Source organism: Clupea harengus, unplaced genomic scaffold (genome assembly GCF_900700415.2).
Source record: "Clupea harengus unplaced genomic scaffold, Ch_v2.0.2, whole genome shotgun sequence".
Taxonomy (NCBI): domain Eukaryota; kingdom Metazoa; phylum Chordata; class Actinopteri; order Clupeiformes; family Clupeidae; genus Clupea; species Clupea harengus.
The window spans coordinates 48500-63188 of NW_024879564.1; the positions used below are offsets into that span (position 1 = coordinate 48500).

General features: G+C 41.2%; 1 protein-coding gene across 1 annotated transcript in view; it reads left to right on the top strand.

The window, feature by feature from the left end:
• Positions 1-13038, top strand: part of LOC122128906 (protein NLRC3-like) — a 59853-nt gene extending 46815 nt beyond the window's left edge. Inside the window, exons 6-10 of the mRNA XM_042703963.1 lie at positions 155-325; positions 5237-5410; positions 6135-6181; positions 10032-10585; positions 12883-13038. Coding sequence (XP_042559897.1) covers positions 155-325; positions 5237-5410; positions 6135-6181; positions 10032-10585; positions 12883-13038 — 1102 coding nt within the window. The remainder of the gene's footprint in view (positions 1-154; positions 326-5236; positions 5411-6134; positions 6182-10031; positions 10586-12882) is intronic.
• The last annotated feature ends 1651 nt before the right edge of the window (positions 13039-14689 follow it).

The window sequence follows — 14689 nt, forward strand, 5'->3', positions numbered from 1 at the left end:
TGCTGTGGACATTAATATGATGGAACTGTGAGGACTGTGGCAATATAGGGGTAATGTTTGTGTATTAGTATACCATTACAGGACACCTTCAGAAAGGCATTGCTTTTTTATAATTCCAGAGTAATATTTTGTCTTTTGTCACTATGTTTTACAGACTTGCTGATTGCACACTTACAGATAAGTCCTGTGGAATTGTGTCTACTGTTCTACAGTCACCAAACTCCCTGACAGAGCTGGACCTGTGTAACAATGACCTGGGAGATTCTGGCATTCAGCTTCTCTCTAACGGACTGTCTAGTCCCCACTGCAAACTGCAGACATTAAGGTTGGTGTTATACATGTCCTTATTGTCATGAATTTTCTGATTATTTATGTAGCCCTTAACTATGATTTATATTGTTATATGAGCGTAGTACGCCTCTTTGGATAAAAGCGTCTGCTAAATGACTACATGTAAATGTAAAATGTATTTTTTTCTGCTTCCCTTCACATAAGATTCTAATCAATTTCCACCTGTTCATTTTGTGTCTCTCATCCCTCTTAGAGTTTCTGCTGTTTTTTCCCATCCCTCAATAGCCTCAAATAGAGGAAGATGAATTTATGGGAAATGATGGGTTTTGGAATACAAAATGTTTTTAATTTAACGTAACTTCTGGTATAAACCATGCTCACTCCCAGTTTTCTATCTGAATACAGATTCAAAGACAGACAATGTTGTTGGTCGAACAGATACAGATGGAGATATTGACGTCTCTGTACACCTCTCGTGTGTAGTTGTAGTCAGTGGCGGCTCCTGAAAATATTCTCAGGGGGTCATTATTAAGGCGACCCATTCAGTGGGTACATTTAGCAAGACAATTGTATCAATTTGTTGTTAGCTGATTAATTTATATGGCAATACCTTTTTGTCCACTAGATAGCAGCATACAACATAAAGATATTCCCTTTAGCTACATAGAGTAGCTTGTTGCAGGTGGAAAGCTATGGAAGAAAGTTGCATCCAGGAGCCTAAGCAAAAATGAATTATCCCATTCATTCATTATTCACATTATTCAAAAGTTGTTTAACAGGACACATGATATGTCCAGTAACAACATAAAGAAATGGGCAACATATTAGTCAAAACCAACAATATTTATTGACTGATCTTGAAAGTATTGGCTTACAAAAGCAAAATAAGTCATCAGATAGAAAATAACTGAGTGAGTGCAAGTAGTGAACATTCACACTGTGAAACCTATGAAAACTGACAGTGGTATATAGGAATACAGACCACGTTAGCCACTTCACAGCCTGCTAGCCACGATTTTCTTTCGTACCAATTCTTGGACTCCCGTTTGGCAGTGCGTCGCCCAAATCACCCTTATGGACAAACCGCCTCTGGTTGTAGTGTACACATGAATGAGGAATTTGGTGGAGAAAAACTAAATGAGTGTACACATGAATGAACTGAGACCTGTAGAGGAATGTGAGGTGTGTGTAACTCCTTTTTACAGGCTGCTGTGGACATTAATATGATGGAACTGTGAGGACTGTGGCAATATAGGGGTAGACCCTGTTTGTGTATTAGTATGCCATTACTGTCATAAAATGTAGCAGTGCATTTAGAAATCTAAGTGAAAACTCACTTTTAGTTGCCTCTACCCTTTAATTTATATTGATTTCTCACTTTGTGAACAGCATCACTTTTCATTTTAAAGTAATATTTAGTCTTTTGTTATGCTGTTATGCACACTAATAGATAAATCCTGTTTTTTCCTATCCCTCCAAATACTAAAATGGAGGATGATAGATCTATGGGAACTGATGCATTTTAAGTTTAGTCAGGACCACTGTCATCTAGTAACAATTTACAATGAATTCGTTTTGAGAGGATACAACAGTAATCTTTGGCAGAATGGCTTAGATTGGCTTAGAAGGCTTAGAAGTATCAGTATATCATACAGCGGCTTTAACCGCCCAAACAACCATCCACCAAAGGTGGTAAGTGGAATAATAGTGAAAAGGTAACAGTACCGTGCTCTCAACATTGCCCATTTGACACTACTAATTAGCAAAACTAGACAGCAAAGGACCTAGGTTAAGGTGACCAGTTTTCTGAGACAAAATCCGGGGACATTTTCCATTTAGACACGTTAACACCTCCAAAACATGTCATCTTTTCGTCTTTTTAATCGAAAAACGGGGACACTGACTTGGCCCTTAATCATAAAAGCAGTTTATCTTACCCTTGTTCTTGTAAATCGCAAGGGGAATGTCAAGCATAGAGTTTTCTTCTTAAAACTAATCACAAAGTGGCTGAAATGAAGAGTAGTAAAGGTAACAACCTTTTGCCAGATAATAAGAACCAATATCAGTGATAAGATCTTTGTTGACATCATGCACAAGCTTCCTCGCAGTAGGCCTAAGCTCTGTGTTTGGCTGATAAGTGACTGGTCTGCAGGGGTGGGTGACAGGTGTAGGTTTTTCCAGCATAGAAAATGTTAAGGCCATTGAGGCAACTGAATGCATTGTATTCCTATATTCTGTGTGAAAATCAGCTGGAACTATGAACATACAGATCAGGCCCTTAGACTCCAGGATCTTTGGAATTGTTTTTTAGGTATTACTATACCAAAAGTAATTTAAGAAACAAACAAACAAAATGATTCAAAATACAATTTCAGTTAAAATGTCAAGGTGAGGGAGGGAGATCTGAATAATCTAAAAAATAACAAGTTCTGTGACACACTACCAGTTGACATATTTGTTGATAAAGAATATGTGAAGTTAATGTGGGAAAAAGACATTTCATTAGTGTCTTTTAAGAGATGTCGGCCTATTATTATTCTAGGCTACCTGTAATTGTCTATCTATGTAGCCTAAGCACATGACTCATTTAAAGATTTTAGCACATTGAAAACCACTGCTTAAAATTGAACTGGTGAGACTTGCTTCCACAGAACTATCAAAGTTCAAAGTACTTTATTGTCATTGTCACACAAACAACGAGACAAATGTAAGTGGGAGGTGCAACTGGATGTACGGAAAGCGAGTATTTTCTTGCTTTCAAGTGGTTTAATTTATTGACAAGTTGCCAACTACCTCTCAATAGTAACCCAGACTAATGAAACTGAAATGTCAGCCTACTTTAGTAAGTATCAATGCTAATGTTAAAAAGTTAAAAGTTAGTTAGCAAGTAGAGGTGTGGCTGACACCTGACCGACAGATAGCTGCTGCTTAACACTCACATTGTTGCAAATTGTAGATCATAGGCTACAGGCTAATTGTAGATCATAGGCTACATACATATTATAGGTTAAATAATATATGACAGATGATAAACAATGACACTTACAATAAACACCGTTCGCTAATCGCCTATCCCAATGCTATCCTGTCTTGTACTCGATTTGCCAGAGCTAGCTGGCTGAATGAATGAATGAATTGATGCGATCTCTCTCTGAATAAAAAAAAAAGTAGAAGCTAAGGGCAAAGATTCTACCGCGCTGCATATTCCACCAATCAAAATACTACAAAGACGGGCATTCTAGAACATCTTTGAGCTCTAAGCTAGAGCTTGTCCCCCTGGCTGCTGGCTGGCTTGCTTGAGCCCGTGGCGTATAGGCTACGCAACTAAACGTCATTGTTTTCTTTCTTTCTTTTTTATTTGTATCCCGGGTGTGTTGTTGGTCACAGTGAAAACCGGGGACATTTCCGGGGACAGCTCCAGCTGGAGACAGGCCACCGAAAACGGGGACTGTCCCCGGAAACGTCTGGTCACCTTAAGTTACTTAAGGCTGGTATTGCTACAGTGAAACGATAACGTCTTCCCGCAGACTGTGCATATCACTTTGCTTTTATTGAATGTTCCATCTTTGCTTTTTTGAAACACGAACTTCCCATTACAGCAGCGACTAATGCAGATTGGGCGGAATTGTGGGTATATTGGAAACTCATTTTGCGCATGCGTTATATGCGTTAAAAATAACTAATTAGTCCTGTAATTTAACAATAGTGCGTTAATAGTGCGTTATTTTTCACAGCTCTATTATTTACACATGGACTAACCCCAACACAGTGCCCATAAAATAAACAAAACAAATCAGATATTCAGGCCGTACTCACCGGAACTCCAGTGCCTGGCACCCTGGGCACCTGCTTGGCCGATTAGGCCCAAATACTGGCACCTGCTCAAGGCCCAAGCCAGGCCCCAAACTAGGCCCAGGCACTAAGCCCGAGGCTAAGTACATAGCTAGCCATTGACACAAAATACTCACATACGCTAAGCACAAAACACAAGGCACACAAACACGATACAGAGACAAGGAGCACAGACAAGGCACACAGAACAAGGCATACGAAACAAGGGAACAAAACAAAGCTAAAAGTGTCCATGCATCTAGACATGCACTGTTTCACCTTACTCCGGTAAACAGGGAAAGCAGTGCACCTGTTTCTCCCCAAAGTTATGTCGCTGTCTGTCGTATGCCTCTCTTAGCAAATTCTCTCAGCCAGTCCTCCCTCTTGAAAATGAGGCACCCTTTAAATAGGGCACAGCCACGTTGGCTTAATTAGCTCCAACATTGGAATCAGGTGCGCCCAGCCCCAACCATTATGGGGGTGGAGTCCAACAGTCTTAAAGGGCACCATCCCTTTTTGGCCACGGTGAGGAGGGGGAGAATTCACCTTCTCACAGCCACAATTAACTTAAAACACAAAATATGAATGCCAAATGTTTCATGACTCATTGTAATCTTATTTTGAATATAAATTGGTTTGTATATTTTAAAAACTATGTATACAAATGTTCATGTATATCAGTGTTTTAAATCATTTCCTATCATCTTAAGGCCGCCCTTACTGCTCCCTGAGTTGCCCTTTTGGGCCCTGGTCCCCCTGTTGAGAACCACTATTTTAAAGGGCACCAGAGCATTTCCTTTGAAAACATCAGTGTTTCTGTAGCTCATTCATATTTAAATTTGTATTATTTTTGATACAAATCTTTTTTTCAGTAATGACTGCCTGTACAATGAAGTAATTTAGGTACTGAAGATGTATTATGCTGATAAGGAGATTTTTCAGTTTAACTTGGAGAATGACGGAGTGTGTACTATTTTATCTCCTTCTCTGTCTCCATTTTACACCTGTCCATGAATATTTGGATCATATCAAATTGTACAACTCTCTCTCTCTCTCTCTCTCTCTCTCTATCTCCCTCTCTCTCTCTCTCTCTCTCTCTCTTTCTCTCTCTTAGGCTCTCTGATTGTCTCATCTCAGAAAAGGGTTGTATTTGTCTTGCTTCAGCCCTTTCTTCAAACCCCTCCCACCTAAAAGAGCTGGATCTGAGCTACAATCATCCCGGAGAATCAGGACTGAAGCTGTTATCTGTTAGACTGGAGGATCCTGACTGTAAACTGGAGACGCTTAAGTAAGCGTAGAAAGAAATCCCAATGTTGTACTTTTCTGCATTATTCGTGTGAGATCTAATCAGTTTCTTCATACCTAGTGTAGTGATATATTTTCAAAGATGCATTTAAATATCTACTTTATCAACTGAGTTGTAGGTCACTTCTTTGATACAGCGTCCAATATTGCAAATATGAATTTAAACTGTCCCTTTTGCAAAGTGGTCCAGATAAATGATCTGAGGATTAGAGGTCAGGCAGGTAAGTGGACTCCAAAGGAATCCAGAAGTCCAAATAAATGATATGGTAGCAAAGGGATTAGTCAATGAATAGGCAGTTGGTAAAGGTAAAAACTAGTCCCAATTAGGCAAGAAATAGGCAAAATAGGCATAAAGAACTATATTTACTCTACATCTTCCTGATTCCTTTGTTCCTTTGTCCTTGTTTCTCTGGTGTCAAAGGTCAAGGTCCATCTTAACCTGCCTGCCTTCCTTCACATAATTAAACTAAGAGCACCAGTGCAAAATACAGCAGCATTCAATGCAATAACATAATCACCATTGCTCCTGTAGCCATTTTAATTAGATTTATCAGAAATAACATTCCTCTCACAATAATATATATATGTATCTTTCCTTAAATTATCATTCAGTTCATCTAGTAACTATTAACTATTCAAATGAAAAAAAATGGCAGATCTTATCTGTTTTAGAAGAGTATATGTGTGACCGTGTGTTTCTGTTACAGAACTGACCATGCTTCAGTAAACAGAGCTCGACCACGTTTGCTGAGATGTAAGTCTTAATGGTTAATTTAGTAACTGTATGAATTGGGATCATTCACAGACATCTGTTCTGTGTGTTCAGTTTTCACTGAGTGTTATGCCTGTTGTAGCTGTTACCACTACACAATGGATGTGTGTGTGTGTGTCAGGGTCACAGCAATTAATGAGCCCAAGGCTTTCATTTCCAATATCAAATAATTTGGGAAGTGTTCAGCTCTTAATACATCTCTAAAGTAAGATTAAGATGTTTACAGAGCATTTTTATCACTCCTCAGAGGACAGTAAGGGGTGGGGATGCATCCAAATGCATTATTTGGGAAAGTACAGATAATGCGATGTAAGTAGGTTACTTCTACCCACAATTGTTCATTGGTGTAAAAGAAAAGTCAGCTCTATGACTTCACATCAGTGCATCAACTCTGAGCTACTATGTTTCTTCAGATCAATTCATATCATCATTGTCACGGTCTTCAAGCGACTCAGAGACCTGAATGGATTGAGTTTATTGGAAACAGCCAGTACAGGGGGACACAGGGGAAATAACAGGGAGAACACAAAAGCAAAACTGGTAAATAACGCTCAGAAGATAAAGTCCATGACCAAGTCCAATGACCAACAAAACACAAAGCTCAGGAGGTTTTAGATTTAATGGGGAAAAAATAAGGTAAACAAGGCATGGGAACGCTGGAACACGGGAGCTAGGGAGAGGACGCAGAGAATTAGAATGACCTGTAAGTCGGGGAGGAAGACAGGAACGATCGCAGGAGTTGAAGAGTCTGGAGCTTAAATCTTCTGGAGTTTAGTCCTTTTAAAACGAGGCCAGACAGGGAAGTGAGGTGATTGAGGAATTTATAAAGTGGAAAGAGTGACAGGTGCAGGTAATCAGCCAATCAGGGGACTGGGAATGTGAATAAGGAGGGGGCGTGGCAGGAGCAGGGCTCAGCGCTGGCGTGATAATCATATACCACACGATACAAATACCCATTCTGTTTGCAACATATGACATTGTTTTCACTAACTAGTCGTTTCATTTACTACACATTATTGAAAAGAGTTTTCTATATTCTATAGTCGCCGTATATAAATACATTTACCTATATTTTGTATTCTTTACTTATAATAAATAGCAAATACACTAATAATTACAGACAAGCATTATTTAAATAAATAATCATCAGTAGTTAATTTGTGTACTGAGTACTATGTACTGAGAGTCTTTTTAATACTCAGTTGAAAAGATAAGTACTATACGATGACATATGCCGACACTGATTAATGGTGAACTGCCACTTTAAAAAAATTATCTGCTGGTTAAGTCCATCGTTTTTGCATCAAACCTAAATTTAGCTGTTCACGTGTTTATGTCAGGGCAACACGTGGTAAATAAAACAACATTTCATGCTAAACTAGTTGACGTATTACAGATCAGATGAGATGTTAACTGAAGGCCCTGATCACAGAAAACAGTGAACTTTCATACAGTGTTTGTCACACTAACAGTTACACAGTATCTAGTTTCAGCAAATCATATTCCCTTTCATCATTCATTACCAACACATATCTCATATTTTAACTTCTCTCTTCTCTGAATAAAGAATGATTTAAACTCTAATGATGATGATGATTGATTAAGACATTTATCATATCATTCCTCTCATTTCTCCAACTCCCCTTGGTCACTTCTCTCAAATCATCTGCTGACGGCTCTAGATATACATGGACTGGGGGAAATGCAAGGCTGATTCAAATGTCATGAGAAACCACCACTTTCAAGAATGCCTTCCCATCAGAACAGGGAGAGAAAGATGTTGTTATGAAGTTTATATTTTTCCCATTTAGTGAATATGTCGTCAATGCGACCTAAATATTGGTCGGCAGCCACACACACATTTGGTTACACACAGTTCCTGGGCAAAATGAAGCACATGGTATAGACCCAGCCTATCGCCACATAACCCACCCCAATCAGACACAGGATAAGGAGGCTAGCTACTATAGCCACAGACAGGCATCACCAAGCTCTAGTCTAAAACTAAGTCTTCAACCCCTGCCCTTGCTGATGTTTTAACACCCTTCTCACTGGCTACCCCTTGTGTGTGTATATGTGTGGTGTGGTGTGGTGTGTTTGGAATGTGAGGTTGTGTGTGTGTGTGTGTGTGTATTGGCGTACTGTATTTGGAATGTAGTGTGTCTGTGTATTTTTGTGCTGGGTTAGGAATGTGTGTGTGTGTGTGTGTGTGTGTGTGTGTGTTTGTGTGTGTGTGTGTGTGTGTGTGTTGGTGTGTGTGTGTGTGTGTGATTTAGTGTAGTTGTGTAAGGGATTTGCCATTGCGTGTGTGTGTGTGTGTGTGTGTGTGTGTGTGTATGTGTGTGTTGGGGTGCTGTGTTTGGAATGTAGTGTGTGTGTGTTTTGTGTGTGAGTGTGTGTTGGGCGTGTGTTTTGGTTTGTGTGTTGGTGTGCTGTGTTTGGAATGTAGTGTGTGTGTGTGTTGTTGTGTGTGTGTGTATGTGTGTATTGGTGTGTTGTCTTTGGAATGTAGTCAGTGTGTGTGTGTGTGTGTATTGGTGTATTTTGTTTGGAGTGGGTAGTGGCGTGTTTGTGTGTGTGTGTGTGTGGATTGGTGTGCTGTGTTTGGAATGTAGTCAGTGTGTGTGTGGGTATTGGTGTATTGTGTTTGGAATGGGTAGTGGTGTGTGTGTGTGTGTGTGTGGGTGTGTTGGTGTGTTTTGCTTGGAATATGTAGTTGTATTTTTTTTCTGTGTTTGTATGTGTGTGTGTTGGCTTTGTTTGGATACATAGTGGTGTGTGTGTGTGTGTGTGCTGTGTTTGTAATGTTGTTACGACCCTGTGGGTCTGTCTATGTATTTTTGCCTGTGCTTCTGTTTTGTCTTGTGTGTCTTGCAGGTGGGTTGGTGCGCAGTTGATTGGGGCTCTAATCCCATTGGGCCTATAGAAGTCCCGGCCCTTTAAAAGCGTCCGGGATTCCATCATAAGGGAATTGCTTTGGGGATCGCGCATTTCTGTTGTCTGTTGTGTCTGTTTCTTCACGTGTTTGTAATGTAGTGTGTTTGTGTGTGGATGTGTGCGCCTCTGTGTGTGTGTGTGTTTGTATTGGTGTGCTACATTTGGAATGTACTCTCTCTCTCTCTCTCTCTCTCTCTCTCTCTCTCTCTCTCTCTGTGCATCTGTGTGCGTCTTTGTGTGTCTGTGTGTGTGCTGTGTTTGGAATATGTAGCTGTATTTTGTTTGTGTTTGTGTGTGTATTTGTGTGCTTTGTTTGGAATATGTAGTGGTGTGTGTGTGTGTGTGTGTTTGTGTGTTTGAGTGTGTATTGGTGTACTACGTGATTTTGTGTATTGGTGTGCTGTGTTTTGAATGTGTTATAGTGTTTTTGTGTGTGTGTGTTTGTGCGTGTGTGTTTATTGGTGTGCTCTGTTTGGAATGTGAAGTAGTGTGTGTGTGTGTGTTTGTATGTACTGTTGAGTTGTGTTTCAAATATATAGGTGTATGTTGTGATTGGAATATGAAGTTGTGTGTATGCGTATTGGTGTACTGTGTCTGGAATGTGAAATAGAGAGTGTGTGTGTGTGTGTGTGTGTGTTTGTGTTTGTGTGTTTGTGTGTGTGTGTGTGTGTACGTGTGTGTGTGTGAGTGTGTGTGTGTGTGTGTGTGTGTGTGTTTATGTGTTTATGTTTGTATGTGTGTGTGTATATGTGTGTATGTGTGTATGTGTATTGGTGTGCTGTGTCTGGAATGTGAAATAGAGAGAGAGTGTGTGTGTGTGTGTGTGCGCAGCAGCTGTCACTCCCCATATTCTGATGATGTTGTTCTCTCCTCTCTCCTCTCCTCTTGTCTGCAGATGCCTATGAGGTCACACTGGACCCAAACACAGCAGGCAGACGTCTCTCTCTCTCTGAGGGGAACAGAAAGGTGACATATGGGTTTAAGGAGCAGCCGTATCCTGACCACCCAGAGAGATTTGACAGATGGGATCAGATGTTGTGTAGAGAGGATCTGTCTGGACGCTGCTACTGGGAGGTTGAGTGGATTGGGGATGGGGCTGAGTGGAAAGGGGATGGGGCTACTGTAGCTGTGGCATATAAAAGCATCCAGAGGAAAGGGTGGAGTGGTGACAGCCTGCTGGGACATAATGACAAGTCCTGGAGTCTGCTCTGCTCTCCTGACAGTTACTCTGCCAGACACATTAATGAACAGACTGACATACCTGCCCCCTCCTCCGGCTCCAGAACAGTAGGAGTGTACCTGGACTGGCCAGCCGGCACTCTGTCCTTCTACAGCGTCTCCTCTGACACACTCACCCACCTACACACGTTCTACTCCACATTCACTGAGCCCCTCTATCCTGGGTTTATGCTTTATTGCTCCTCAGTGTCCCTGTGCCGGATCAAATGGGTTCCCCATGCTGCAGGAACACAGGAGTCACCCACTCCTATTCATACACATGTGTGATGCTATGGAAATAGTGATATGTGTATTCTGTTTATACACCACTGCTTTGATGATACTATGCAAATGGTGATGTTGTATTTTTGTATATTTTGTCTTTTTTCTGAATTGAATGTGTGGGTTATAAGAATTGTTCAGCAACAATATGATGTATACTGCTCTCCTTAAGGTTTAGTAATTTGCTGCATTTGTTTGAAAATGATGCACTGGTTTGGGTTCTGTTTGTGTGTGTGTTATGCATAGTTATAGGTGTAATGTGTATGTCTGTGTTTGTGTGTATGGCATAGTTATTGTGTAATGTGTGTGTCTGTGTGTGTATGTGTGTTTGTGTGTATGTGTGTGTCTGTGTGTTAAAGTTATTGTGTAATATGTGTTTGTGTGTGTAATGCCGCATTTTATATGCCTAATGGCGGATGCACCAGACTTTTTTTTTGCAGTTTTAAAAACAAACTTTTGAGCAGTGACATCTTCATTCATTATTGTACATCACCACATGACATACTGAACTGCTTTAACTTGGCTGGCGTGTGTAGAAGCAGATGGGTGCACACATATTGTGGTGAGATGGTGAGAAGGAAGCTTTGTCTTCTCCAGCATCCTTAGATGTGTGAGGCCTCTTATATTTTTGCTGCCTGTATTTAGGGACATCTGTCGGAAGCTATTGTACTGGCTGTGCATATTCAGCTGTTAGATTAAGTTATATTATCAGTCTGTTTGTTTCCTTTTGCATGTGGATACTCTAAGCCCCCGGGTGGTGAGTGAATAAATTGCAAGCCGCTAAATATTTGTCTCCATGTCTGCCTTTTTGTGCCACTTAATCTACCATCAAATAGACACACACACACACTGCAACTAATCCTCAGCCTCTCATAGTCCCACGGGCCATACACCCCACCCCTCATGATGTCCATCTTCTCGTGACCACCTGTAAAACATACACACACACACACACACACACACACACACACACACACACACACACACACACACACACACACACACACACACACACACATGCAGACATTAATACACACAGACATTAATACACACAGGCCATATAGCACCCCTCTGTTTATGATGCCCATCTTCTCCTGAAAGCACACATTAATACACACAGGCCTTACACCACCTCAAGATGGGTAGGATGCAGAAAGTATAGAAGGTGAGAGGAGGAGAGAGAAAGAGAGACTAAGGGAGGTAGAGATGTAGCCCACCACTGCGTCTCCTCCTGGTCCTCCACAGGACGGCCATGCAGTCCCCCTCCTGACGGATGCCTCTGTTCACGATGCTTCTTTTCCAGACCAGTAAAAGACCAGTAAACACTCACATGCACATGCACACCCACACGCACACTCAAACACACACACACACACACGCACACACACACACACACACACAAACACACACACAGACATTGAGTGTGTCTGGTGTGTGACATGTCACTGATCTCCACTAGTAGATAAAGGTGTTAACAACACCCAGGTCAGGGAACTCAGCTCACATACTCATCAACATGTACATTAGCACTGTAGTGTGAGTTGTGTTGGATAACAGCATCCGCTAAATGAACTCAGCTCACATACTCATCAACATGTACATTAGCACTGTAGTGTGAGTTGTGTTGGATAACAGCATCTGCTAAATGAACTCAGCTCACATACTCATCAACATGTACATTAGCACTGTAGTGTGAGTTGTGCTGGATAACAGCATCCGCTAAATGAACTCAGCTCACATACTCATCAACATGTACATTAGCACTGTAGTGTGAGTTGCGCTGCATAACAGCATCCGCTAAATGAACTCAGCTCACATACTCATCAACATGTACATTAGCACTGTAGTGTGAGTTGTGTTGGATAACAGCATCTGCTACATGAGTAGATGAACAGAGTATCACCAGCAGCAACTCTTCCTCTCTCTGTAGCACATATATTTCACTTCTTGCACTCTTCACTTCTCCTTTGCACTATTGTTATGTTACAATTCACAGCTCCTGTATATAGCCATTCCGCCTTGTATATACTTTCTTAGACTTCTTAGACCGTTGCACTGTTTGTTTTGTACTGTGTTGTAATGTATATTCTGTGTAAGCACAATGAGAGCCACTTTACCACGTCAAATTCCTTGTTTGTGCAAACTTACTTGGCCAATAAAACCTGATTCTGATTCTGATTCTCTGTCTGAGTGGGAGGGGTTAATAAGGGGGCATCTGTGTCCCTCCACTCCCCCTCCCTCTGCAGCCACTGCTGTTGATCCTCCTGGGATGGGGGCATGTAGTGGCTATTGATAGGGGCATCAACACCTCTGTGTATCTACTGTACACCTGCCATGGCTTTGTCCTTGCAGGGATGGGGCAGTGGACAGGGGCATCTACACCCCCCTGCCATGTCTTCTGAGGGAGCAGATCCTGATGACTTATTCTCTGAGAGAAAGGAACCACCTTTTCTTCATGGCTAACAGCACCAACATCTCCACTCTCTCTGTCTGAGAGGGAAGAGTTAGGTAATATCAGTGTCTGTGTGCCTCTGTCTGAGAGGGAAGAGTGAGTTCATATTAGTGTCTGTGTGCCTCTGTCTGAGAGGGAAGAGTTAGTTCATATTAGTGTCTGTGTGCCTCTGTCTGAGAGGGAAGAGTTAGTTCATATGAGTGTCTGTGTGCCTCTGTCTGCAGCTGCTGCTGTTGATCCTCACAGGATGTGGGGCAGGGGTAGCATCTACTGCCAGTGGTCAGTCTTGATCCCTGCAGGGAGGGATGTGTAGTGGGTGTAACCTGCATCTCCCTGCCATGTCTGGATCCGTGTGGGGGCAGAGGATGGGGAACAGTGGGGTGAGGGTGGTAGCGTCTACATCCCCCTGCCATGTGATCTGAGGGGGGGGCAGATAGGGGGCACTCTAGAGTCACTCAGACAGAGACAGGATGGGTTTGTGTGTGTGCTGCTGACACCCCTAAAGTAAGGAGGCTGCAAACACTCCAGCAAGATCAGCCATTTTGATCAGCACTTTTGACAAGATGAGCAATTTTATAAAAATAATAACATTAAAAAGTTATGGTTCCCAGGCCAATCTCACCCTGAATAAAGAGAGATAAGACTAAACATCCTCCTAATGAAAATAATAACATTAAAAAGTTATGGTTCCCAGGGGGGTATTCGTCGTAGCTCGCTAAGCGGTTTAGCGAGCTAATTTTCAGGCTAAGATAAAAAACGCCCCTCTTTTTGGTTCGTGGAAGCAACTTTTGATAAATCACCATAGTTACATATCGATTAGCACTAACCTGCTCCAGGGCAAGCTAACTTAAGTGTAGCTGGATAAGCTTGCCACACCCCCGGAAAAAGGAGGGATCCCATTGACCAAGGACTGATAGGCCTATTAGAGTTCATCATCATCATTGTTTATTCAGGGAGAAATTGACTGAGCACAGGGCTCTTTTGCAGCAATGCCCTGATTGAGGCCACATAGTACAGAAGAACAATACATAAACAAACCACAACAAAACGAAACAGACAAAATACATTTAAAAAAAAAACACACACCAAACAACTCAGAAATTAAGCATAAAAAATAAATAAATAAAATAACATAAAGTAAAAAAATTAAATCAGAGAATCATTAGATCATTAGAGTTAGATTAGCGGAGGGAGAGAGTTCTTTGCGATCGCCAAGATCCATTATTCTTTTATGAGCGCTACCGATTCAGCCGACAAGGAATCATTAATTTACAAAACCTTCTCGAGTAATTTATTGCAAACACCACAGTCGAACATTGACTGTCTTGCGCTTTTTTGCGAGTGGTACATTTTTGTAGTGTCGGTGATGCGGAGAACAAAGCACTCATAATTATATGAGTGTTATTAGTACACCATAGCATATCATTATTGTAGAAAATGATTAAGGTGGACTCATGATAAGAATAGAGAGAAATACAGACAATTTATTTTCACTGCTTCAATTTATTGCATTTGTTATTAATACATTTAGTCATTTAACAGACGCTTTTATTCAAAGCGACTTCCAAGGAAATGTAAAACTACATCGAGGAAGGAGGTGA